The sequence below is a fragment of the Apteryx rowi genome, unplaced genomic scaffold (genome assembly GCF_003343035.1).
Source record: "Apteryx rowi isolate R43461 unplaced genomic scaffold, aptRow1 scaffold_0, whole genome shotgun sequence".
Lineage (NCBI taxonomy): Eukaryota > Metazoa > Chordata > Aves > Apterygiformes > Apterygidae > Apteryx > Apteryx rowi.
Genome location: NW_020447195.1, coordinates 9,216,299 through 9,239,423, shown reverse-complemented (window position 1 = coordinate 9,239,423; position 23,125 = coordinate 9,216,299). Strand labels below are relative to the sequence as shown.

At 39.4% G+C, this 23,125-nt stretch overlaps 1 protein-coding gene and 1 long non-coding RNA gene across 4 annotated transcripts in view; both read left to right on the top strand.

The window, feature by feature from the left end:
- Nucleotides 1-3,146: 3,146 nt before the first annotated feature.
- LOC112961030 lies at nt 3,147-5,514 on the top strand. The gene is made up of 4 exons (XR_003251919.1): nt 3,147-3,266; nt 3,389-3,480; nt 4,710-4,748; nt 5,378-5,514. It is a non-coding gene; the product is annotated as an uncharacterized LOC112961030 (long non-coding RNA).
- A 565-nt stretch (nt 5,515-6,079) lies between these two features.
- Nucleotides 6,080-23,125, top strand: part of DIDO1 (death inducer-obliterator 1) — a 59,142-nt gene continuing 42,096 nt past the window's right edge. The window contains exons 1-3 of one of the 3 annotated variants that reach the window (XM_026056869.1): nt 6,080-6,239; nt 19,082-19,269; nt 20,891-21,089. In XM_026056869.1, the coding sequence (XP_025912654.1) occupies nt 6,104-6,239; nt 19,082-19,269; nt 20,891-21,089 (523 nt within the window). In that variant the 5' untranslated portion in view covers nt 6,080-6,103. Of the gene's footprint in view, nt 6,240-6,426; nt 6,972-19,081; nt 19,270-20,890; nt 21,090-23,125 lie in introns of those variants that run through there. The other 2 variants (XM_026056854.1, XM_026056862.1) reach the window with 2 other exon arrangements.

The window sequence follows — 23,125 nt, the reverse complement described above, 5'->3', positions numbered from 1 at the left end:
CCGAGCGCGCCGCGCTGCCGGCACCGACGCACGAACCCGGGCCCCCTCCGCCGCCTCAGCCAGGCCGCTGGCTCGCGGGTCTCGCGAGAACTGCCCGCTCGGCCAATCAGCGCCCAGAGAGCGGCGAGAAAATGCAACCATAGAGTCGGGGCGCGGGACAGAGTGTACGTCCGCCCCTGTATGTACACACACGTCCAGTGGGGAGGAGATACCATAGAGACGAAGGGTTGGGGTGGGAGAGGGGGGGCTCGCCAGCATCATAGAGTTGAGGGAGACCCCCGCCAGGGTGACCATAGAGTGGGGGTGGCCTAGGTGCGCGAGAGGCGGTTGCGCGCCGCAGCGCTGCGCCTGAGGGGCCGGGGCGAGGCCGCGGCCGCCCGGCGCTTCGGCGCGGGCCGGGGGCCGTGGTTGGCATGTGCAGGGCGTTCAGCCTCGGTTACCGCCTGCAGAGTGGGCCCTGCCGATCCTCCAGGGCCGCACAGAGGGAAATGGGTCTCCTCCTTGGCTCCTGTAGGTGATGGCTTGGTACATTAATGTAAAATTCCACCAATTTCCGTTGATGTTGGTATGCTGGAGGGTGAGCTGCAGTGGCTGAGGGTTCCGCTTCATGATCGCTGTCGAAATTAGTACTGGTGGCTGAAAAGAAGCGATAAACTCCACTCGGTGCAGCTAAATCCAGTAGGGTTTGTGGAAAAAAAAGAAAAAAAAACACCTCAGTTTGTATATTTACATGGAAAGCAGAGCTTAAGAGATGAAGTTTTTCTGTGTGGAATAGTGGAAATGATAGTCCCCTGGAAAATATAATTTCACCTGTACAGAGTGAGAATAAGGATGCGATTACTCATTTTTTCACTTTTTTTTTTTGTAACTGTGCTATAAGCATAGCCTCCAAAACTTAGTTTCATTAAAATTGTATCCCCGTTGAAGCTGTGAATGTCTACATTTAATCAATAATACATTATTTTAACTTCCTTCTCCAAACAAACCTCTGTGCTCATAAACAATACAGAGTTTTGCACAAAAAAAGAACATTTAATCATACAGGCCACCAGTTGCCGTTAGCTGTATGACAAAGCTACAGTGTTGGCTAATATTCCTACTGATTTAACAGCAGGTTTTCTTCCAGCATTAATCTAAAAGCCCTTCTCAGTGGATTTGACTCTTAGGCAAACATAACTTTTCTCTTACTTCTATTTCTTTTCTTTCTGAACCAGTAGTCTTGTAAATCTCYGTTTCTTTTTGATGCCCTGTCTGGTTTTATCAGCTCCTCCCTGAAAGGTGGGGTTGCTCAGGAGACTTCCATAAAGAGGGAGCGAGGAGGCAGAGGCCCCTCTCTAGGAGGGTTTCCTGAGTTTGCTAGATAGGGAACCGCACCCTGAGCAGAGAGGAGACACCAGAGTGTAATTCATACCACAACTGCTGTTTACAGGTGAAGAGCAGAGACTAGGTGTAATTGCTTTCTAGTAAGTAGAATAATTACACTGAATAAGCAAACCCAAAATTTACAAGCTGCTGTTTGGCAGCATGTGTGATTATGCATTGCTGATACCTTTTTTTACAGGTTGGGATGTTCAACTAACTGCAATAGAAAAGTTTCCATTTATCCCTTCTAATGTCCTCTGGGCTAAAGAAAAGTAAARAGGGGCTAAAGGCAGATCCTGGTTTGTGGTTTTGCTTCTCATGAAAAATACTGTTTTTTCCCCACCTTTTTTTTTCCAGGAAGGGGCTTTTTTTCTGACCCTGGGGTTACCAGAAAGAAATTTGTAATCTATCTGTGTGAATGTAATGTCCAGCTGCATTCTCTTCTTTTTCCCTTTCCTATGCTTTTCTAGTTTTTTGATGTTTATGGTAATATCAAAGCTTCTTAGAGACTGAGCTGTATTTGAGAGGAGAAGAGATTTTATAATCACTTTAGTTGCAACAACAACATTTTGAATGTTGCTAATGAAGTGTTTTCTTACTGAGGCTGAAAACAAAGTGCTTTTCTGATGCATGAATTGTTTTATGTGGTTAAATACTATTGAATAGTACTGCTCCTAGTAACACTTTTTTTGATGGTAGCATTAACCCAATCGGGTAAGATCCCAAGTATATAAATAACTTATGAACTGTAATTACTTTACCTTGATATAGGCCCGTCTTCCCTACTARTGTGCTGGATACAATGAAAATTCTGCATGTTTGAGGGCTTCAGCAGTATCCTGAGTGATAAAGGACACATATTTTGTACTAACTCTCTCCTGATATAAATCTGTTTAGTCACTTTCTGTGTTCCCCTCCTTTTAACGTGCAGCCTATTGAGTAAATGTTTAGCCATCTCATGTATAATACCTGCTTGCTGTCTTTAATGACGTATATGTTTAGCGAGACGCTTATGTTCCCTGAGCTTCGTGGCCTGGAATACTGAAGGATTTGGGAATGCCAAAATGTATGGCTTGCAGGACTTTGTTCTAGTAGATACTAAGCCTCACGAAAGTAAAAAAGGAGTAGGAAGACACAAAGCTGTGCAGCAATTCAGGGCAAAAGCTTTCTGCATCATTCCACTTTTTCTTAGCAGTAAATCCTAACTTCTGTTAGGATTCTACCCAAACTTGTAACCAAAACTTTATTATTCAGCGAAAACCTTGCAGGATACATCTGTGGCTTGAAAGTTGGATTAGAATGTGTGGAAGCAAAGTATTTTGCTCTTTGGAAACTAGCCTGTCTTCGATATGCCACTGTTCTACTATAATCTTATAGTAATACGGGTAGTAATAACATGAGAATTTGGATGTTGTGAAGACTACAAAATTGAGAATGAAAGAAACTTGTATAATATATCTGCCAAAGTAATTCAGTGCAAGTTATAGAATTCTTACTTGGATTCTGATCTGATAAACCTGGTTTTACTCAGAGGTGTTTTGGTAGCTGGTATTTAGAGCTGAGTGGACTCTAATAAACCTCAAACCAAAATCACTAATCCCTGAAGAAGTCACTAAAATCTCTGTGAAAGATTACATTCTCAGGGAAAAAATTTACCTGGAATTGGGGGGAAAAAATCCCTGCCAGCTTCTGTTTCCTGACAGGGAAGGGGAATGCTTTCCTTATGTGAATATAATTAACTTGAGGGTAAAGTACCTCTGTGTTCGCCTAGTGCTTATGAAAAATGATGAATCGGCAGCCTTGGAGAATCGAGCACCCAAAGGATACACTACCTTGACACCTGTGGTGTCTGGTTTTGAGTGTGCTGGACTGTGGAGGTGGAGAGGCCTTCATACACAGAAAAGGTAAAGCTTGAGCACAGCTGACAGAAATTAGTCTCTGACTTAAAATGATCAATTATCTGTTTAAAAAACAGATGGAGGGAAGAAAACTTGTTCATTTGCTTTTATCCCTGCTCTTTTCACAGGCTATCTCTGTCTCTAGTTTTCACCTGGCTGCTGAAATTGGCTTTCCAGAACATTCAGTGAGGAAGAACTGAGAAAAGGGGCTGAACATAAAGTAAGTATCATCTTTTGGGGCTCTGCATCTCCAAACATTTGAAAATCTTGGTGAAGAGGTGAGTGAAAGAGTGGAGTTGACATCTCTTTGCTATTTTCTCACCATATGAACCCAGATTAGGGGACACCTGCTCTTTGCAGCACAAAGATAATGTCTTAGTGTGTATTACAAATTGTAGTTTTATGGTAGTGCCTATAGACCAGGGTCCCCTTATGTGATACACTACAAACATAAGTAAGGCCATTTTGCAGCTACCCAAATTAAAAAAAAAAATTGATACATTAGGGAAATTTGAGGAAAAAAATAGAAGATGCATCAGCTGCAGAACAAAGTCTCAGTGCATTGACTGCCTAATAGCGGAGAAGGTTTTGGAAAGCAATTGAGAAAAGCTTTAAGGAGAGTAGTGTTGAGGGCCTTGCACGTGTGAAGCCTAAGCYTCTCCAGGACTTAAGGAGAGCTAGATAAGATGCTTATTAGGCTGTTTTAGAAGCTGATGGATAGTCGTTAATCTTTCTGCTAGGACTTCCCAGCAGAGTTTTGAGTTCCAAGCAGTTAGAAATCATCATCGCATTATACAAAATGGGGCCTAAACTGAGTCAATAATCACATAATACAGATCACTAAGGAAAGGGTGACTTMTATATGCTGCCAGCAAAATGGAAATTCAGATCAGTAACCCAGGAATAAATTTCCAAATTAAGGGAAATTAGGCTCTAATGCAGGAAAGGAGAGAGGCAGGGAAAGGAATGAGGMAGAGAAAGGGCTGAGGAATTGAAGAGACCATTTAACTGAGGGTGACATATGTGTTTAATCATGAAAGGTAGATACTCTGACTTGGGATTAGTGAAAACAAGGCAATCTTTTAACACAAAGATGTAGGTTAGAATTCACTGGTTGTGCAAATTGAATCAGTATTACGTTAAGGTGTAAACCTCTTACCAAATGACCATGAGGTATTTAATACCTGCTTTACTGCTGGATTTGCAGGCATCCCCTATTCACTCTTGGTGTGCAATTCCTTGTTTTGCACACTCCCTARATGCTAAATCCCTGCATCAACAACACACCATTAGCTTTTCCTAGGGCATAAATCACAGTGAAGRTTGATCTACCAAAGCATAAGATATTCTCCCTCCATATGCCTTTCATTTATTGTAGCTCTGTAGACAAGGAACAATCAAAAAAACTACTGCTTGCCCCTAATAATGCTGTCTTGTACTTTTGCACAGGGATCTCAGTGTTTTTACTTCCTGGTGTTCCTGTGTGAAGTAAGTACTGCCCAGTTTTACAGGTGGGAAGAGGCTGACTTTGTACTGTTGCAAAAAGAAGGCTAATAGCTTTTCTAACATTATCCTGAACTTTTACCATGAGAAGTCTTGTATATATTGTGCTTTAGAGTGTAGATTTCTGTAAAAGTAATTGAATCATTCTATAGAATTAATGTTTTTTTTTTTAACACCTCTGTTTTCACATATGTTGTTAGTCCTTAAACCATCTCTACTAAACACTACACCTGTCTGGAATCCAACTGAAATTAGTTTATCAGCTCATGAGGAAAAATGCGCRGGATCAGGGTTAGTCAAAGAACCAAACGTTATACCTCCACTTCTGAATAGAAGGTTCTTCAAATATTCATGTCACAAGTTTTTGCATGGCCTCATGGGTCATCCTGTAAATTTTGGCACCCCCTCAGTGATCTTGAGCTATAGGTGTTTCTCATTACAAATATCAAACACTGACAGGAGGAACAAAATGTGGAAACTGGAGCTAGCCCTGCATGTTTCTAGCAGAGTTTGGCTTTCGGAGAGTTTCTGAATACCTAACCATTTTGAGATGGAGTTTATGGGGAAACCTCTGTGTGGTGGATGAGCTAATCCAGTGAACACTTCTCCCACAGCAATTAACCTGGACCCAAGGGAAAACATTACTGCAACAATTGCTATTTGATTTTCAAAAACAGATGGACTAAACTAGGAAAAAATAAATAAATAAATTGGAAACAGAATGAGCTCAGCCCAGCTGGGGAGCATGGCTGATGCGAGCAGTTGGAGCTGCGGACAGCGCTCAGATSGGTGCAGGAGCTGCTCCACCATGTTAATCCTGTCAGAAAGCTGCACTTGCCYTGCAAGACTAAGTCACTGTGAGCAAAATGGTGTTTAGCACTGCTGCAGGGCTGTTTTGCCTAGGCCCCCCSAGCCTCGAATAAAAGTGTGCCGTTTCCATGAGGTAAGATCACCCCCATCTCTTCAGTAACAAGGAGAAATGGGGCAGGTGCTGTTGGTACCACAGAGCCAGGCCGTAGCGGAGCAGGCGGCAGCCCGGCCCCCGCTTCCCCTCAGCCGCCCAGGACGGCGAGAGGCGGCTGCCCGGAGCTGAAGGGAAGCTCCCCGCGCCATGGGGCCGGCGGGAGCCGCCGTGCCAGCCCGGGAGGGAAGGGAGACGGGCAGGGGCTGCCGCCGCCGCGCGCTGCTTTCCTGCCTCGTGCTGCCGGCCAGGCCGCGCCCCGCCCGCCTTGCTGGGCCGCGGGGCGGAGCCCGGGCCCGCCGAGTCCTCCAAGGAGCCGTGCGCAAAGCGGAGAGCGGTGCGCCGACCGTTGGGGCGTTCTAGGCCGCGGCCGGCCGCCATGTTGGTCTCTATGGTAGCGGGGGAGGAGCAGCCCCCGCCCAGCGCTGTGGAACGGGTGCGAGGAGGAAATGGCGGCTCGACTCGGCTGAGACCCCCTCGGCGGCGGCGAGATTTTCCCCACCCCCCTCCCCGCGGTGAGTGAGGGAGGCAACCGGAGGAGCACCGGGATGGGAGGAGAAAGGGAGTGGGGCCGCCGCTGCGGCGGAGGGGTCGTGGAGAAGGGGCGGCCGCCTGCTCCGGCCTGGACGCCCTGGGATCGACTAGAAAATGGAGGCGGGCGGGCGGGCGGTGCGGGTCAGGGCGACCGGAGGGCCGCGGGGGCGGCGCGGCCTGTTTCCAGGGCACCGTTGGTGCGGCTCCAGGGCGCGGGCACGTCGGAGGCCTGGCCCGGTTCCAGAGGAGGTCGGCGACTCAGTGCGGGGCCCCCGAAGGAAGCTAAAAGCCGCCGCCCCGTAAGCTCATAACGTGGTTGGGCCGGAGCGGAGAGGACGCCCTCCCCGGGCGGAGCGGGCTAGAAGGCGGGTTCCTCCATTTTGGGGGAAAGGAGATGACGGTTGGGCTCTGATGCGATCGACGTCATAATCAAGCTGACGCCGCCACACTTCTCCGTGACGTCACGATCGACTTAACCGTCTTTCTCGCCCGTTTCTCCATCATGTACCAGTACCGGATGAGGGCTACTCCGCCAGGGCCCTGAGGGGCGGGAGTCTGGCACTGGGGCGATTCTCTCCTTGACAGGGACTCCGGAAACCCAGCCGAAAACTCATGCTGGGTCTGGGGTCTTCGGTGGGTGGGAYGGACTAAAACTTTCCTGAGCTGAAGTTCGTTTTTACCTTTTCTGGGCCGAGGAAACCTGCCCCGTCTTGGTGAGTTATTCAAGAAAAGGTGAATTTCATCCTGTTCTGGTGACTTTCTTGAACAGGGAAAGGACAAGGGCTTGAAACTCCAGACAATGCTATTTGTTGGCTGGCTTTAAATATTAATAATTTTCCAGTCAATAACTTTATTCTCTTCCCTCTTCCCCCTCCTTTTGCGCTAATGTACTTAAATGCTGTCTCGTGGAGGTGACGGTAAACCTGTTTGCTGCTTATTTGCTTGCAAAAGCTCTTCTTTTATGGTGACCAAATTCTTTTTCAGACTGTTCAAGTAGTTTTCAGTTTATACCTCCAAGTGATAGCTATATTTCAGTGGTAGGTGAAGAAAATCCTATAATATAATATAGTTTGTCACTTTTAATTTGGAAAGAACCATAAAATCATTTTAATGTGTTACAAAATTATATATATAAATTTATTCTTTTCATGGTGTTTGTATGTTCTGTAGCTTAAAACAGTGTAACATGCTGTTTTTCTTGCGTGGGCTTTCATGTTTTCCCTTAGGAACTTCAGGGAGGCAAAATTGCTGACTCCTTATATATTTACATCCTTTTAAGTTATTTAAGATTCCTAATTTTCTTGTTTTGTATTTCTTGCTGGCTAATCTAATTTAAATAATTTGTAGAAATAGCTCTTTTGAATACTTAATGAACACAGCCTTACTTAAGTAAATTCTTTGACAGCTGATCTTCAACTATATATTGCTTCCTTTTTTGAGAACTCTTTCACTGTTTGCTTTTTTGTCTTTCTATTTTATACACAGTTTTCTTATAAGTGGTGATTTGAACTGGTTTAGCTCTAACCCTGTCCTGTTGATATTTCTAGACACAAACTTACTAGCCCTTTTGAACAATTGAATTGCTGGTCAGTGAAAACAGATAATGTTTAGTTACTGTACAAGTGTAGCATATACTGTGTTAGTTGTAATAGATATTTTGGGTCATGCTCCACTTTTATGTATGTCAGCTGCTCATTACCATTCTTTGACATTTGGAGCTTTCTATAGGAATAAATATAGAAGTATGCTGAAAATAGCTTTTCAGAGTTAGGCCTTATTATTTTTTTTTCTTGTAATTTTTTTTCCTTGACAGTTCCAGAAACATATTGCACACAAAGCTTTTTAAATGCACTTTGGTAGAAAAATAAAGGATCATGTTAGTCTTCAGCCTACTTTGAGACTGCATGACTCCGCTGATTTGCAAATGGAAAAATTGTTGATTGGAAGACTAGAACTTAAATAATGTTTTTTTGGTTTTTTTTCCCCAAGAGTTCTGTGGACCCCCTCCCCCCCCCCCAAACAAAAAAGGGAGATTCTGCCTAGTTAATTTCTATTGGTATGCAGATAATCTTCTTGTTCTGCTGCGATTTCATGTGCACCATAAAATATTTACRGATTTAAAAATATTCAGATATAATACATATAATGCACACTGCTTCAAATGGTACTCTTGATATAACTAAGAGGAGATGTGTTGTCTTTTATGTTTTAAACAAACAAACAAACAAACCTTGAAACTCCTGGAAACAATGCTAATAGAACTATATGAGTCCAAATTAGTAAATAAAATTGAATACTTATTTTCTAGTGCCTAGTGGACTCATCAGCGGATACTGTTTGTTCTGCATAATCCTGCTTCACTATTAAGATTATCTAGAAGTGGATTATATTATTTGTTTTCAGTTAAAAACAGTCACTGTCTTTATAGTTGTAACTTACAACTGTGGGCTTTTAATTTTGTGCAGTCTGAAACTTTATCTACAAGTATTAGGTGGAAAGAGGAAAGGCAAGGATTACAGACTGGAAGTCTGTAATCCTTAACTGATGAAAATGAAAGGGAAGAAGAAGGGACTGTACTCAGTAGGAGTAGGATTAGATGGTTTCTAGTTGACCGAATTGGTAATGTCTGCACTAGTTTCACACTCTGGTGCACTTCTGCCTAGTGTCTCCTGCAGTGCTATAACCAGTTGGACAGTGGCAAGAAGTTTAAGGAGAGGATTTTAACATAAGCAAGATTAATCTAACTTTTTATGCAAGAACTGGTACCACCTTTGTGTGCTGTAAAGCCTCTGTCTTCATTAGTTGAATCTTTAGTCCACTGTCAGTTGCACTTTAAGGCTTGTATCAGTATTACATTTTTATCTAAAACAACTTCTAAAATAACTGAATACTTCACAGATACTAATGATGGTAATCTTAAAAGCATTGGTAGATTTTGAGGTTAAGTAGTACTTTAATTTTTCTAGTGGGGGAGCTAAGACAAAGAATATTTAATGAGCGTTATATATGTCCTCACAATAAGCACTTATCAAAATTGGGAACTGAATTGTGTTTCCTGCATTTGCAATAGCAAAATCAGTATTTTGTAATAACTGTATATTACTTTGCTGAATTCTGAAGGAGAAATTTGTTCTCGTTTCACTTCATTTTATGAAGCCTTCTTGATGGGATAAGAACGAAACTGATAACCGGTTTCAGATTTCGTATCTTAGCTTTGCAAACAAAATAAGAGGAAAAAAATCATATATGGAAAAGTACAGGTTTTTTCTTCAACGGGTGTGCTGATAGGGTCAGAAATTGAAATCGAGTATTTGTTCTGAGTCCACTTCTGCACGCGTAGTTGTGCTGGCAACAATAACCAGATTTACCAGAGGACATAGATCTTTGAAATACAATGTAAAGCTAAGGTTTTTTTATATATAGACTATTTTAGGATATRTATAATTGCTTTGTGTACTACAGTAGTACCAACTTGACAAAAAGCCTGCACAACCTTATTATTTTGTGGACAACAGTTGAAGGAGAATTAGGTACAGTGTAACTATTCAAGTTGGAATTTGACAGCTCTAGGATTGTAATCTTATATGTGTAATAAATAAACAAGCTACGGGATGTTTGAGATCTTTACAATATTTAACTCTTAGACTTAAACCTAATAAACAATTGCTGTCTCACTTATCAGCTGAGGGTTCCTAACAGTCATGATAAAGAACCAATGTCCTTGATACTTCAGTGTGAAAATGTCTGGTTGTGTGAATCACCTTTCTGAAGCTCTCCTGTGCAGTTGCTGAAAATATATTCAGGGCTGCTGAAGTGGTCAAGTTCAGTAGCAGATAAATGAACATTAGGCTGATAAGTAGTATGTTTTTGTAATGTGTTTCTGTTCAAAGCAATGGCAAAAGTATGGTAAAGGTTATTGTATATTGAGTAATCCAATGACAAGTTTGTAATTGGTATTTCTGTTGTCTAAACTTGAGACCGTGGCTTGTAAAATTGGCTTGTACTGGGGCCTTTAGAAGGTTTCCTGTGTGGAGAGGGTTAATTTCTTCAGAATATAAGCTTCTAACCTTGAAAAGCCTCCTTTTTTTCCCTTCTATTTATATAAAAGGGAAAAGGAAAAAAAGCAGAGCTATCTACGCTGCTTGTGATGCTGCAGAGCTTTTCTTAATGAGCAAAATCTGTTAGCCACCTTTTCTTTGCTTGTACCGTTCAGACCCGAAGAGCAGAAGTAAAACTGACCAAAAAAATCATTTTGCTCTCTTTAGGTAAGTTTTCATTGTTAGGCAGATATGGGAAGACCATTCAGAGAAGATGGTGAACATAGGCTTCAGAAAATACTATAGGAATGGTGAAAAAGCCAAATGTCTGTCTGGTAGTAAGGCAGTAGAGAGTCTCTCTGCCTAGTCTTGCAAGTAACAGTGAAGCTCTGGACTAGAAAATAATGGTGGAATCTATTTAATGCTATTTATGTTCTTTCCTCTAAAAATAAGTTAATGTTCCTTAAATGCAGAAAACACTAAATTGAATATGAACTTTGTTTATCAAACATGATTATGAGCATACAGTTTGGAGGATGTGCACAGTGTGTAAAGTGCCGTTATGTTTAGGTTTGGCCTTTGCAAAAGTTTTGTCAGTACAGTTGTTAGTATAGTTCTTTCCCCGGCTATTAACAGATATAGTTATGCTGGCAAAACCTTTCACATATACACAAATTTAATAAAATGTATTTGCCAGCATAGTTTTGTTCATTCAAGGAATTTGAGTGAAGTTTCAAATTTTTACTTCCTCCTGATACAACTGCTTCTCTACTTGGAAGGCCCTGTGCTAGTGTGTTAATGTAGCTGCATACATATTAGGAAAGCTCTACTGACAAAACAACACTGCACTTCTCTTGTGCACATCCGCTGCCCTACCCTGTAAACGGAATGAATCATACAGGTAAAAGTACAGTTCTGCTGGTATAATCGTATCTGTGTGAGTAGCTTATGCCAGCACTGCTGAGTTCATCAAGGATTGTACCCTTTCACATTTCCGACTTGTGCAATTGTGACAATGAAAATCTGTAGTGTAGACATGATCATGGTCCTGTCTGTTAATTAATAAAATTTTCATGTTTGCCAGGTTTTTGGTTTGCTTGCTGCTAAAGCACCTTGAATATTTCTATGAGAAACTGCTATTTAGCTGATTTTAGCTGTGGGAACTTCACTTTGGTTCAAAGAAGCATATTTTTGCTGCTTGTCCAGAATAAAATAAACTTATAATACTTGGTGCTGTCTTCATTCTGCTGTGCTACCAACTGGGTGGTTCATCCCTCCTTTCTTTTTTTTTTTTTTTGATTTTTTTTCTGATGGTTCTGATCCTGTATGGTACAAGCTGAAATCAGATTTAAAAAAAAAAATGTTTAGCTTGGGAAAATTATTTTCTAGTCTGAAAGACATCAAAATAAATTTAAGAGTGTGTATAGTTTGTGCTGCATAAGCCAGGGAACTGCCTTATGCTTTTTTTGCTTGGATTGGTTGTGTCATGCTGTGGGTTTGCTCACTGTCTTTTCTGTCTGTTGCTGTGTATTAGTCCTCTCTGTGTGCATAGTTACCTGATTCTGTGCATAAATGTTAAATTCAACACTTCCAGGAGGTCTCAGATTAACTGCAAATGTGCAGGATTGCTGTCCTGTGTGTGCTCAGTTAATCCATCATGTGAGGCTGTGGCAGTGGCCTTTTGAGGCCGATGCAAGGTAAGTGAATAGCCTGACGGAAATAATGGAAAGGATAATGGTGTATGTGCTAGTTTCAGACACACATCGGGGGAGTTTATATTAATGGGTGACTAAAGACTAAACCTGGATGAAAACAGAACTTTTGTTTCTGCATCTTGGGAAATTATAAAATGCCTAGTTAACGTTTACATTTTTAATCTTATTAGGTGATTGATATAAGCACTGCCACTGTATAGTACTTAGTGTCTTGTAAATGTGCACTTAATACTCTCCTGTACCAATACAGGATGAGTGTTTTGCACTGTACACTGGACATCTGAAATAATTCTTCAACACCAAACAAAAAATAGCACTCAAAGTCAAAAAGTCTGTGAGCCACAGAATTTCATTGAAACAATCTCTCTGTGTTTTCAGGGATGTCTGACAATAGAAAGGTAGTAGTGATGGATGGTACTGAATCATTCATGATATCAGCATAAAAAAAAAAATCGTGATGCCACCAAGTCTTGTAATACCTTTAAGCTTTTTTGAGGTAAAGGTCAGTGAGATTGTGTAAGGAGTCTCAACCAGGGTGCAGAAACCTCTGGCTTAATTCTTTCTTTTCTGGTAGATTTGATCTCATTGATGGTCTAAGGTCTCTCTTTGGGGAGCTCTTTCCTCATGGTGAAGACTGCGGTGGCCTGGGTACCAGGACACATTTTCTTTCTACCATCTTCTGAGGGTACAGATTCTCCCCTCTACTTCAGTGTAACCATTTCTGTCCTGGAACAGCCTGATCTTTCATGCTAGTCCAGTCTGTTCTCTTCTATTATTTTGGTAGAAAAGTGGATGGGATGCTGTCCAGCACTTCCCTGCTGAAGGATAAGGCTTTACGGATACTACCACCTGTGTTTGGAAAGGGGGATTGGAGGTGAGGGAAGAAACCCAACAGGTCTGAGCAGAAGAGTGACATGAGACTGTATTGTAGATGTCAGTGATGTCATCCCTGACAAATCAATATCACTTTGTATTCTGTACATCTGGGACTGAAATACTATTGTGGTAGTAAACAGTATCTTAAAACTAGCTGTGAGTGGTATTTTGTCCCTAAGGTAGTTACATAGTACTGTTATTAACATTTGCCTAGATCTATCACTGTTTCATGCAGTATTTAAGAGTAGGTATTTCTTAAATTAGGATGTGGTATTTCTGAGAAATGTGGTTGTATAACTGAATTACATATTACTGAATCTACATTTATTCTTGAGAATTCCAAAATGTTTTTTTTTGTTGTTTTTTTTTTTATGGGAAATATATTGGTTCTGGAATAGGAAGAAATTAACTGCAACTTTTAACTTGTTAATACTGCAGGTATATGAGGTTGTAGTTTTGTTACAATCTTGGAATTAATTTAGTGTGTTCAACTATAGTCAGCAAAGCACTTACAGATAATAATGCTACAAAAACTGTAACACTGTTCCTCTTTTTTTTTGTGCTCCTAGGTCTAACAATAAGCAGTGAAATGCTACAATTTTATGCAAGTTATATTTTTAACATGATCCTTTGAATTTAAAATTCTAACTAGCATAAAATGTTTGTAATTATCAGGGACGTCTGGACTTTTGACCCTGAACTGTGGCTTGTATACAGTAGTCAAGTACTGAGATACTAAATTAGTGTTTGTGGGGGTGGTGCTAGGATCACATCAGTTTTCTTATGTCTCCCCAAACCTGGACTTGAGCCTCATGACTTGCTGCCTCTCTCACTCTTCAACCCTCATTACTTCTCTCCAATTCACAACATTCCCATTTCACAACTTTTTTGAAAGGTAGCTTCCTTCTAAAAAGAAGATACTTAAATCTGTAAGCAGTGGATACATTTTAAATGAAAATAGAAACTGTATCCTAGTTGTACTTGTGGGAAAAACTAGTGCAGTATTACCAGCAGAGCATTTTTAGCATGGATGTGATTATTCTGTCAGGTCTGTGCTTTATGTTGATATACACCTACAAATGTCAGGGACTCTCTGTGTCCGCCTTAAGATAGGCTTGGACAAGGTGGGCTCTCCTCAGAGGAGCATTAGAACGTTAAGTTTTGGGATCCAGTTTTCTGTTGCTTCTCGCTTAAGTAGTCTGCTCTTGCATCTTTTTGGGAAGAGCAGATGGAGAGAATTGCACTGCAGTCCTGTGTGAACATGTCTTTCTCCAGTGCTTGTATAATTCTTAGTGCAAAACCTTTTTATTGCTATTCGTTAGGGGTTGATAGATTGTGTCTTTGCCCATGGTCCAAATAAAATTGCTTATTTATGCACAAAGAAGGCTTTGCCGTACTGACTTCCTTTGAGCTGCTTTTGTGATGTTTGGGGATGCAAGGGATTAATTTTGCTGCTGCTTTGTAGAAACAGTACGGGTTTTCCAGATCTTGTCTTTGACAAATGGGAATATAGCCATTTTTCATGGGATCAGTCTTCTGACTGGTTGATACTGTTTAGTTGATGCCACTCCATTTCTTTTATTTGCATCAGAAATGTCATTACATGAGTTCTCAGCCAGTCAGAAATTCTTACGTGATTTTAGTACATTCACTTACTAGGAGGCATTGGCCAGGGTCTGTACCTTTTTTATGGGGATTAAAGCGAGCAAGCAGTATCAATTGTGATTGGAATCACCATTACATCGTTCCGGAAAGGATGCTTTCTTTCCTGTTCATAACATCCTGCAGTTTCTTAAATATTTAAGATGCCTATCCTGGATATTTTGGTATCTTGGTTTTAGCCAAATACCTTGCATCTCAAGCCTTCTAATCCTGAGGAAGCTCTCGGAGAAATATAGCTAAAGGCTAGTTACAAGTCATTCTAATTGAAACTAATATCTTAAATCCTGGCACAGTGTAGATTTGATCGGGACGTGGAACTGAAACTGATCACTGAATGATACCTGCTTTTAATAGCTGGAAGGTGCAAGACCCTTATTTTCCTTTGGATATCTTTGCAGATGCAAATGCTCTTCTGTCTTCTCACTAACCCTAGTTTTTGGGAATGCACAGAACCTTACAAGATCTCTGTCCCATTCTTGGGCCCTGGCCATTGAATGTCCATAATGTATATAAAATGTTAACTGGAGCTTCAGCACGAAGACTATTTAAAAGGAGAGCAGGGGGAGCCTTTTTCTCTATTATAGGAGATGTAAACCCCCTTGCTTAGGTAACATGGCAGACTGAATCAATTCTGGCGGCAACTAAGGGCCGTCGCAGGTCTTAAGTAGGAGGTGAACCTTGTTTTCTTTGATACATTTGTAGCCCTGAGTACATGTAAGAGATATTTCAAAAGCAAGTACATCCTTTTATAGAGTTCCTGGGGCAAGTAGGGAGATGTGAGAACTAATAGGTGCCTGATATTAGTCATTTTGACTAAAGCATTCATGAAAGATGCTTATATAACTTGGTAAGTATATGGTACAAGAACTTGTGTAGAGTACAGCTGAGTACTGAAATGCTGTCATCCAACAATCTGGGATAATGTGCAGCATATTTGTAATCTAAATGTTGTTCACAAAGATTAATATTAATGAGGAGATAACTGTCACTAGTCTTTCATATAGATTCTTCAAAGAATAAATAACATATCTAATAAACTGAAACTGAGCCTCAAGAATTTACCATGAATTTTATCATGCAGTTTTGCTTGCATACAAGTGCTCAGACTAAGGAGAAATTAATTTTTTCCTTTTTTCGTGTTTAGCTGAAGTTTTTTTTAGTAAGCTGTCTTTCAAAACTCTTAGAGTGAAATCTTCCCATTTAACTCAGACAGGAAAACAATAATTCATTTAGAATTATAAGCTGCAAAAAGACAAAATCTTTATGCATTTGGTGGACCAGCTGAATGCATTATTATTTCTTTAGGGCAAATTAGAGAACAATACAAGTAGGGTTACTGGTTTGAAGGCRTAAATAAGTGTTGGTAAAATGTTGAATCAGCCTTTGTCTAAAAATAGAAATATAAAAAAGTGGAAACTTAGCCATTCTTCAAAAGCTTTGCTCAGTCATCATCAGATGGTGTGTTGAGGCATGTTAAAAAGGGCTTAATGAAACTAACATTCAGCAGATCCAGGTATCCCAAAGTTGCCAATTCTGTAATTTTCTATGCCAATAACATAGGACTGGGAAATGATAATCTCTCTTCCTTCCTTTTTGCCTGAGACTTGTAAACCATTGAGGTTGCAAAGGAGGCAGAAAATAGTTGTATGTGTTTGATAAGGTTTTGTTTGAATGTGAGAGTGATAATGTGTTTACAGAAAAGAGGATTTAGGTTACAGGCTTTCCCTCTCCATTTTGTTCATTGTTGATTACTGAAGATGTGTTGGAGGATAGAGTTTGAATGTGTATTACGCATTTGTGAACAGGAGGTATTGCAGTAGCAGGATTCAGAAATTTGGGAATATCTTTTCTGACTCCTGTTAGATTGTTTGCTGATACCACTCTAGAATTTCTTCAAGCCATGTAGACTGAATGTCATACACATAACGTACAGGTTTGTAGTAGTTACAGAATCTTCAGGGATGCTAAATGTTGGTGATGGTCTCTGTGGTCTTGCAGAGTGGGCAGCCCCGTGTTTTCATGTTTCTTACTGCTTGAGAATACTTGACCTAATTGTGAAATTAAAAGCTTGTGTCACATGATCTTTATAATGTGATAATGTCATTGTTTTTTCTGTTAAATGTATTTTTCTCTTCAGTTGAAAACCTTGCCTATGATCAAGGTTTTATTTGCATTGTTGTTGATGGTTTTATGTTATTTTTCTATGCTAGGATACATTTTTGCTTTGTTTGCTTCCGGAATTCAGGTCCAGGATGCATTCAAGTACGTAACTTGTTTTGGGGAAACGAAGCATTTGATCCCCAAATTAACAAAGGAGAAAAACCCTATATAACTTTTAACTGACTATTCTTTTTCAAGATATTCTGCATCACATTTATGCTCTACTTCTAAATAGGTGACTGTTCTGTTTCACTGAAACATTCACACTGTTAAAGTTTTTAATGCTGTGTTGCAGCAATACCTCCTCTTGCAATATTCAGCTGCAGCGGGGTGAACAACAGAACCCATATGATATGACTTGAAAAGTTTGATGTATTAGTTTTCAGAAATGCCAAATGTCATCTGTGTGGACCACAAATTTGTACAAGGCTTAAAACATCGATCTGATTTTGAAGGGTGGAGTTTTAACTGAGGGGACAGTTAATGAAATACTGCTGGCTGAGCTCTGGTCGGCTGTTGCTGCATGGATGATGGTGTGGTTGAAGTCTGAGCTGATAAAGCAGGTTGCTGCTGCCTGAAGGGATTCTGTTCTCCATCCCTTTTCTTCCATGCCTTTGCACCACTTCTGATATTCATCTCATCCTTTTGGGTCTCTCTTTGTGGGTTAGTTTTCTGCTGTCTTAATAAACTGAATTTGCTTAACAAGAAGTCATGTGAGCGTTCTGGACTGGGAGGCGGGTGCATGTGACATAGACTGTGAACAAGGGAGAAGGGAGCAGGAGCAGCTGAAGTAACATCAGGGTTGCGGTTTTTTCTTCATAGCCCATAAGCTTGGGTTTCATAAGCACTGTGAATCCCTTGTTTAATGAGGGCCTGTTGTGTATGTTATGTATCCATTTAAGTCAGTTAACCTAGGGTTTCTATCGGCAAAGCTTATTCCTCTGTGAAGAGGAGAGAGATTTCTTTACTTTTACAAAATTCTTGATCTGTGTTTCCAACTTTATTTATAATAGGTCTTAAAAGCTTACACATTTTCACAGTGGAGATTGCTTAGCAAAGGAAATTATTAACCTAAGTAAAACCAGAGGACTTTCTGAATAAGCAACAGTATATGTATTTATTATTAGCGCTGTTCTGCCCTTTCGTTTTTAGATTTTTCTCAGATTTTTTTTTATTATTTTTAACAAAGTTAAATAATATTCTTTCTAATAGACCATTTCTATTTCTGCCAAATCTCTATTAGGGAAGGTACAAAACTTCTTAGTTTCCAGGAAGAACTTTCAGGAGTATGATTAATGAACTGTATTAGGAGGAGGAAGATTAAGTTGATCATGAACCTTCAGTTTCTTCAAAACAAGATAAAGTTTGCTGCTTCAGCCTACATTTCTCTTAGTATCTCCATTGAATAGTTAAACTAGAGAACAAACAGAACAAAAGAAAAAATCTTACTGAATTGGGAAGAGGAAGAGATGCTAAGACTTTCAAAGCTGCTTTATGTTGTAGGAAATATTTTTGCAGGCGATAGTAGAATTTTTGCTTAAAGTGCCAGCAGATGTGTTAAGTTTAAAAGTATAATTGTGAGTTAGGGATTTGTGTTTTTACATTCTGATAAAATTTGTTTTTCAGCTTCTAGGTGTTTGTTTAACATGTTTTATGATGTAATTCCACAAGAGCAGATTCATGTAAATAAGTGTAATCTGGACTAAATAAGGAGAGAGAAAACGAAGGCAGTAAATACTCAGTACAGTTAAGAGCAATCCAAACTTTTTCTAGCAAATGTGTGTGGGGGGTGGAATTTTAGTGTCTTAAGTGTACTAAATTTGTATAACTTTCAAATTTGCAATTCTTTTAAAATTGCAGTTCTGTTAGAGCTTTTTCCTCTAGGTTGTTAACAGTGAGATAATGACTGTTAATGCAAAAAAGCATGATAGTTGCATTAGTTTCTAGTTGTTTTTGATTGTCATTTAAATCCAAAATGCTGTTTTATGTTAAATTAAAGCTGCTCTGTGCTATGCAGTCTTGCCACTTGGTGGGGTATGACTGTAGAAGACTGTAAAACATATAATGCTCAAGTAACCAGAATATCTCCTAAGAAGAAAAATGCTGATTCCATTTTTGGAATGCTTTAGTGATATCAGCTCCGTGCCTCAAACATAAATGTAAAGACCATGTTGCACACATGGCCTTGAGTTGAAGCACAGAAATACTTAATTTTGCAATACAAAGGCCATCCTTTCTTTAGTGTGTTACTGGATAAATTATTGAAATAGGTTGTTAGGATACGCCTTTACTTGTTCAAGAAACAGTTTGTTTTCATAGTTTAATATTAGAATTGAACAAGAAGTGATTAGCTGACTTTCCCTCTTCCTTTAGGCGTATCATTTAAAAATTGCATGATGTGTGATCAATTGGAGATTCTGAACAGGGAGATTGAAAGGTTATTACAGAGCAACATCATGGAAGAAGGCACTTTAAACTCGGACTGTCCTCAGCCGTCAAGGACTGACTCCTTGGATGTAATCACTGATTCAGACATTGGAGCAAAATACATATTAGTGCAGGTATTCAATGCCATGAGATCTAGTGCCTAGGGTCTTTTAAATCAGATTATTCTTTACTGTGTAATTCCCCCACCCCCACCCCTTTTTATTTTGGGAGTGGGAATAGTTGGCAGAGAGAAAGAATGCACATAATGTATGTAAACTTCTATAGAGAAGATAGAGAAGGCTGAAAATGTTAATGCAGATCTATGTATTCCTTTTTTTTTTCTAATTCTGCTTTTCCACAGTCATGCAGATCTTGGGATTTTTTGTTCATGAAATAATAAAGTGATCCAGTGATGACAGTCAAATTTGGGGAGGGGTTGGTGTTTCCCCCCTTCACCTCCCTGTATTTGGGGCAGTAACAAGGCACTGGAAAGCACCTAGAGATCATCATTCAATCATGAAAGTGTTTATAAATAGCAAAAATGCTGTACGATATGGGGACTTGTGAGATCTGAAAATTTGATCTATTCTTAAAAAAGTTGAGATTACATATTGGCATGTCTGTGTAGTATATAACTTGTTCTTTAATTTGCCTGTCTCCCCACCTGGAATATTACCAGAATCTGTTCTTAYTGCCTTGAAATGATTATTCATGTTTTAATGATTTTCTACATCCACTAGAGCAGTTCCCCTGCATTCTTAATTGCCAAATCTTGACGCAGTCTGTGGCCAGTAGTGTTACTCCACTGTTGTTGCTCTTTTGTCTTCACTAATACATTTTATAGGCCAGTTTAAAAGCGATTTTTTCCTATCCTGTCCATCTGGTCCTCCTTTTCTTCCCAAATTCTTTTTTAGTGTTCTTCTGGTTTGGTAGACTTCTTTAGGCTAAATGCAGGCATTTCCCACAAATTTTCAAGCTCATATGAGCTCAAAAGCAAGCAATTGATGTTCATGTTTCAGTTTGCCATTCTGCATGTGAATTGGACCAAACAGTTAACTCTTGTTCAGAGGCTTAAAATGAATTCCCTGATTCTGAAATACTTTCAAATGGTTGATTCTTGGGAAAATATGTGGTTATTGATGTCATGTGGTGTCCTTGAAACAAAGCTTCTGAAACTCTTTAGACTGCAAACTATTTTAGTGAAGGAAACAGTGATAAGGGACAKTCCTCAATTCTGAAGCTCTACCTTACAAAACCACTGAGTAGCCACCTGGATTTAAATCATCAAAGCTGCAGACATCTTCTGTGGTGAAATTTACTACAAATTGGTAAATATTCCCTATGGTAAACCAGCGTATTCTGATGTGGTTTAAAAGCATTTCTGTATTTTCGTTGCACGATATACACTTGTGTTAAATTTCAGTCTCACAATGCTTTTAAATACTGTAATTGAAGTAGATTTGTTGAATACAGTTTGTTACTGTTCCGAAAATCATGATGAGCTCTAAACAAATTTGAGTGTACATTCATATTTTATCAGCAGTTGAGGCCTTCAAATATATATAAGTGGTGGTAGTGGTGCTCTGTTTTTTCATTCCTGTTTCAGTTTCTTTTTGAAAGTAGAAAACTGACAAAAGGGGAAAATATGAAAGTTGCTTTATAATGTAATAGAGCCAAAACAAGCCCAATTTTAAGTATACAGTGGTAGCTAAGCCCATAAATATATTGGTGTTTTGTTTTGTTTCTTTTTTGCAGGAGCCAGCACAGAAAGGAGGATTGATATTTGAGTCTCTGAGTTGTCAACAGGACCAGTCTGGCACTTCTGAATCAGAAAATTCAGCATGTGCTGGAAGGATAATGCTGAATGACTCTGATCCTTTGCTGCCCTCCTCTGGCTCTCCCTTCCATTCAGCTCTACAAGGAGAAACCATTCGAACCTCTAATGCTGTGTCAGGTAAAGCWTATAGAGGGCATTGAAGACTCTTCTTATTTCTTTATGTTTTATCTGGAACTTAAATCTCAGAATTTGGATTACCTCTGCTGTAACTTTTAGCATTTCTTCATCTTCCAAGGTTAAAAAAAAAAAAAGAATTTTTTGTTTTTGTTTTGACCTGTTCTATTCTTGCTTCCATTGTAGCCTTTTTTTGGTATGATTATAGTTTTAGTGTTGTCTTTTGAAAAAATTATGGTTCAGTCCAAATACATTGTTAATGTTTTTTTTTTTTGAGAATTTAATAGCATTTCATATTAGACTGAAGTAGTTTTGGCATTTTATCATTGTGCTACAGGCTTAAAATTCACTTGAGTCCTGCTGCAGTGTTCAAATTAATCAGTTACTGTTCTGGGGTCTATTATCTTTACAAATACATTTATAGTATCTCACTTAAGTTGTCTTATGGAGAATGGTTTAAGTGCTATATTTTTAAACATAGCACAAATTTTAAAGTTCCCTATCTTAATTGTTTGCAAAGTGTCAGTGCTTAAATTACTGTTTTAACATTTTGTTTAATCTAATATTAGGAAACAGAGGGTTTGCCCTGTAGAGGGGTTGTGTTTGATGAGGCAGAAAGGTAACGCAGCTGATAGAATATTTGAAATAAGGAACCATTTCATGACCAATATACACTGCAAGATTTAAAAACAGGGAGTGTGAAAAGAAAAAGCTTATCAAAGGATGCTTCTCAAAATTTGTAGCTGTAATACGTACAGCTTTTAGAACTATCTTTTTGATTCTCTGAGCAGTTACTGTTATTTAGGAATTCTGTTAACATTCCYGTTTGGCTTAACTGTGCAAATCTTGAGCCAAGAAGATGTATAGAACCACCACAAAAATGTTTTCTGGGGGAGGGAGTGGGGGAGCTTTGGAGGGGTTTGGGGTTTTGTTGTTGCTGTTTTTAAAGTACTATTTGTTTACCAGTTCATTCAGGTGTATATTTATTACTGCATATTACGGTACATGAGCAATGTAATTGCAATTGCAATGACTGCAAAACTTAGTTACTATGTTCTCTTAGTAGAACACTTGCATTGCGTGCAGCTCCTTTTAAAATATTGCGTGTGATGCAATACTAACTTCAATACTTGCACAAACCAGGTTATTTTTGAATTGCTTAAAGGCCAGCCTTTGATTTTATATTTATTTCTGTCATTTGCTTTCTCTCTTTTCAAATAAGAGTCTCCTAGTATGCTGGGAAAGACTTGAAAACAGTAGTCCCAGTTGTCAATGTAGCTTTTTTTTTTTTTTTTTCCCCTTCTTCCTATGGCTCTATCTGTGATAGTTGGAGGTTCTCGGATGAATCCTGTTTTTATATGTCATTCTTGGTAGATCATGTGGGCTGAGAACCTCTTTGTAAATAACCATATCAAGGAACAGCCTTTCTCAAGTTCCATTCAACACATTTTTTTTTTCTCAGAGACATGCTTGAAAAAGTTTTGATTTTTGTTCTGTTTTGTATCATTTCTTCTATCCAGTGAAACTTATTAGAGAAGTTGTGTGGAGAAGGTGTAATGCTTTATCCTGAATAGTACCCACTAGTGTTTCTGAAACAAATTAAAAATAGCTAAATTACTTAATAGACAAGAGTTAGATCTAGTGAAGCAATCTTCGTGAGTCAGTTCTGCTATTGATGAGARACTGCTTTTTTCTCGTTTTGACATTTTGTTTAGCATCAAAAAAACCATTATTCCTCCACTCTACCCTGTATAATTTAAACAGCAATAGCTTTGGATTTTATTTTTTTTAAGTTGGTTGTTGTTTCTACTTCATGTTTTATCCTGCTGCAGATCATGAGCAGACTTTTCTAGTAGAAAATGTTAAATGATATCGTGAACCATCCTTGCCTTTAAAACAGTAAACGTGTCTACACATTTGGATGATTCCTTGTTTTGCTCCATTGTATAGTTTCCCTGATTTTCACACTGGTGCTCTCTTATGGAGTGGAACTGCTATAAGTTTCTCCCCAGACAAATTCCAATCAATAGGTTCATACT